At 27.5% G+C, this 4,669-nt stretch overlaps 1 protein-coding gene across 1 annotated transcript; it reads right to left on the reverse strand.

The window, feature by feature from the left end:
- Positions 1 to 3,123: 3,123 nt before the first annotated feature.
- On the reverse strand, positions 3,124 to 3,600 carry LOC135930220 (uncharacterized). Its single transcript, XM_065467003.1, has one exon. The coding sequence runs from the start codon at positions 3,598 to 3,600 to the stop codon at positions 3,124 to 3,126; it is 477 nt and encodes a 158-aa protein (XP_065323075.1).
- Between the last annotated feature and the right edge of the window lie 1,069 nt (positions 3,601 to 4,669).

A 4,669-nucleotide genomic window follows, 5' to 3' on the forward strand; every position in this document is an offset into this window, starting at 1 on the left:
TAATCGTCATGGGACTATAACTCTATTTTCCCTCATTATACAATATCAATTATTACCAATTCAGTTTCTATATTTTTATATTTATTTCCTTTATCATTCCACGCTCTTTTACCTGTTAAAAATAATTTTAACAAACCTAATTCACTATCCTTCAGAGTATATTCCTGTATTTCTTTCCAAGTAGTTACCTTTAAAACCCCCCGTTAATATCCGAATTAATGTTTTTTTATCCATCTTATCCTCCATTATACAATTACTTTCTCCTCCCATACCTAATCTCGATAATACATCTGGTAAATGATTCTCTTTACCCTGTCTATATTTCAATTCCAAATCAAAGCTACCTACTAACAATAACCACCTCTGAAGCCTCGGCGACATCATCAGCTCCTTATTATTTTTCTTGAACAAATGTATCAAAGGCTTATGGTCAGTATACATTACAAATTTCTTTCCAATCAAATATTCCCTACATTTCGTCAAACCAAAAATAACTGCCAACGCTTCTTGCTCTATTACCGAATATCTTGTTTCTACTTCTCTAAATACTCTCGAGAAAAATATTACCGGTCTTTCTATACCTTCTATCAAATGTAATAAAGCTCCTCCCACTCCTTTATTAGAAGCATCAACAGCCATAATCACCTCCAATTCACTATTAAAACACACTAATACAGGCTCTTAACTAATTTCCGATTTCAATTTTTCAAATGCCAATTCTTGCTCATTTTTCCATTCAAAAGACACATTTTTCGGCAATAACTCATATAGGGAGCTGCTATCCCTGCAAAATCTTCAATAAATCTATGGTAATAATTCACCATTCCCATAAACGATTGAATTTCTGCCTTATTCACCGGCTTTCTCAAATTCGCAATACTCATCAAATTTTTATCCAACGGTTTTACCTCTATTCCATTTATTTTATGTCCCAAATATACAACTTCGGTAACGCCCATAACACTTTTTTCGCTACTTGCCCTCAATCCTTTAACCCTTATTCGTCCAAAAACCTCTTCCAACCTTCGATTATGTTGTTCTACCGTTATTCCAGTAATCAATACGTCATCCATATAATAAAAAACACCTTCTAACCCTTGAAACACCGCAGCCATTGTTCTTTGAAAAATCGGTGCCGAAACACTTAATCCAAATGGCAATCTACAAAACGTAAACAATCCTTTAAACGTCGTTATGGTTAACAATTTTCTAGTAGATTCTTTCATAGGTAACTGCAAATACGCACATGAAAAATCAATTTTTGAAAAATACTTCGCCCCTTTCAAATTCGCTAAAATTTCTTCAATTCTCGGTAACGGATACTTTACTTCCACAACCCAGGGATTTAAAGTTACTCTGAAATCCGCACAAATCCTTAACTTGCCATTCGCCTTCCTTATTGGAACTAATGGAGTCGCCCATTCGCTATATCCAATCGGACAAATTATCTCATCTCTTAACCATTTATCTAATTCTTTTTCCATTTCTGCTCTCCATTCAAAAGGCACTCTACGTACTGCACAATATTGTGGAATGTATCCTTGCTTCAAACGTATATCTACTTCATAATCTATTAAACGACCTAATTTTTCATCAAAAATATCTTTATATTTATTTACCAAATCCCTAACTGACTCCTCTAAAATTCCTAAATCATGACTTCCATCAATTTCTTCTGTTATTACACTCTCATCCTTTTTTTTTTACCAATTTCACCGGAAATTTTTGTGATACAGCTATTTTCTCCCTTTCTAAATTTGAATCCTTAAATATTTCCTCATCATTTATATAACTTTTTTTCCAATTTAAATTTTTCTGAAATTATTTTACTTTCCTCTTCCAAAATCTATTCCTTTCCACAAATTTCCACAAAATTGATAGTTCCTGTATTCACCAAATTATCATCGTTTTTTAAATCAATAAATTTCTCAAATTCCTGATTATTTATTATATTTACTTCACTATTTTTATCTGAAACATCCGGTTCCTCCTGACATATTTCATCCTTAAAAATTTGAACATTTTCCTGAACTTTTTCGAAATTACTTACCAAATATTTAATTTTATTCCACCTCATTTTTTTATTTTCTAAAATTTCCTCTTTCTTATTATCACTAAGTTCCATATCACTAATTATTATATTTTCAAATTCATCTTTTTGTTCTTCGAAATTACTTACTAAATTCTTAATCTTATCCCGTTTCATTATTTCATTCTCCAACATTTCCATTTTTCTATTATCACTAATTTCCTGATTATTAATCTTTACATTTTCAATTTTAATTTTCTCAAAAATCAAATCTTTTTCCATTTTATTTTCCCTCTTTTCGACACCCATTTCTTTTATAGAGATTTCCGGTATTCTAATTCTTTCATTATTTTTATTTTTTCCTCGAAACATATTTCAAAAATTATTTTTTAACCCAAACTTTGATATCCAAGACCATCTCATAATGGCACTAATTTTTTCTTTTAATATCCATAAATCCAAATATATTATTTCTTCATTTACCAAAACCGGTAAATTTACCCTTCCCACTACCATAACTACAGATCCATTTAATTGTTTTATTCTCATTTTATCTTTAATTATAATTTTATTTGGCCATAATTCCTGAAATTCATCATACCCCATAACCGAAATTGTTGCCCCTGTATCTAATAACATCCATATTTCTTTATTCTCTATATTAATTTTAACCCATGGGCATTTATCATAATTCCTACTATCCTTCAAATTAAAGATAGGTAAATTACATATTTGATTTTCTTGATTTAAATCCTCCAATATATTTTTACGAAACCCATAATTCTTATTATCATTTACTCCCTTTTCCATTTTTATTTCATTATCATTCAGTAAACCTGTAAACATAACTTTATGATCCAATATATTCTTTGATGACACTCCTCCTGTCTTTACTTTACTATAATACAGTCATTCAGTAAACCTGTAAACATAACTTTATGATCCAATATATTCTTTGATGACACTCCTCCTGATGTCTTTACTTTACTATCATACAGTCATTCTACTGTACAATCCTTCGCATAATGCCCAATATTTCTACATTTATAACAAGTTACATCCTCTCTGTTATTTCTTTTAAACATATTATTCTGTTAATTTCCTACATATTCTACCGCTGGAAACGCTTTAAAAATTCCCTGCTCATTTTTATAACAATTATCTTTATTATGCCCTAAATTCCCACAATTTTCACACGAAATCACATTATTTTTGTTCCCATTTACCAATTTATATGCCGGAACATAACATTCTTCCGCATTATGTCCTTTATTTCCACATCTTTTACATATTTTTGGTAATACTCCTGGATTTACTTTAGCATTACATTCTCTGCTTAAATGCCCAACTTTTCCACAATTATAACATTCTTTTTGACTTTTATAATTTTGTTCTATCCTTTTAATTACATTTTTCTGCTCCAATTTCTTTATTTTTATTTTTATTTCTGCTATTTCTATTTTCAGTATTTCTTCCTCTTTTCTCTTTAATTCAATTTTTTCTTTTTCTTCTTTTTTCTTTAATTCTATTTCCTCTATTTTCTTCTTTTCCGCTTCCCATTCTTCTCTCATATCTTTTTTCAATTTATCAATTTCTATTTCTCTCTTTCCTGTTTCATTCTTTTAATTTCATCATTTTCTTTTTTCCTATTTTCAATTTCCATTTCCTTTTTTTATTGTTCTATTCTTTAATTTCATCATTTTCTTTTTTTCTATTTTCAATTTCTATTTCCTTTTTTTCCTGCTCAATTAGCTTTAAACATCTTATTCTATTTGATTCTTTATTTCCATTTTTCTTATACCGTAAATACCCGCAATCCATAAAATTATTATCACAATTATACTCGCATATATTTCTCCCAGTGCTAACTCTTTAAATTCAAAATAATTTTTAGTGGTAATTATTTTTCTATTCCACATTTCTTTAAATTTTTAGCTATTTTTAACTATTTTTTTTTTTTAATTTCAATTTTTTATATTATAGTAAGCTTATTAGTAATTTTATTAAAAAATTTTTTATTATTTAAAAGTAAAACTATAAATTATAGCTATAATTATTAATATTACCAAAAAACAATTCATATAAATTTATTTTCGAATTTTTTTTTTATACTTTTAGGCCTTTAACCTATATAATGGTAGTCAATGGTTTTCCGCCTAACCTATTTACAAAGTAGGTATCTTTAAATACACGGCACCACTGTGGTAATGGCTCAATTACCAATTCTATTTTTTTACAACTATTTTATTTTTCTCTTCAATTCAAATAAAATATATCTTTTTTATATCCGAAGAAATACAAAAAAAAAATTCTTTTTATTCTTTTACATAATTTCTAAAATCAAAAAAAATTCTAAACTTTTACATAAAAATCGCGAATAATGTATATTAATACAAAATCAATAATATACTTCTTTTTTTTTAAATACCAAAATACAAAAAATCGATATATCTATTTATCAAAAATAAAAAATCGATATATAATTTTTCTTCTAATACAATTAATATTTAGTGAGTTATTGATATTATATTTTTAATACAGAATTTGATTGCAAGCTGACATTGTGAAAATATAATTTATATTTATCAATCCAATAATTAAAATAGTATTCATTTAATTAAAATTTAAATAGTCTTATTA

Source organism: Gordionus sp. m RMFG-2023, chromosome 5 (genome assembly GCF_954871325.1).
Source record: "Gordionus sp. m RMFG-2023 chromosome 5, tfGorSpeb1-WG-v2, whole genome shotgun sequence".
NCBI classification, from domain to species: domain Eukaryota; kingdom Metazoa; phylum Nematomorpha; class Gordioida; order Chordodea; family Parachordodidae; genus Gordionus; species Gordionus sp. m RMFG-2023.

Coding starts and splice junctions, on each gene's coding strand:
- LOC135930220 (XM_065467003.1), bottom strand. CDS start 3,600: ATGAGAGAAGAATGGGAAGCGGAAAAGAAGAAAATAGAGGAAATAGAA.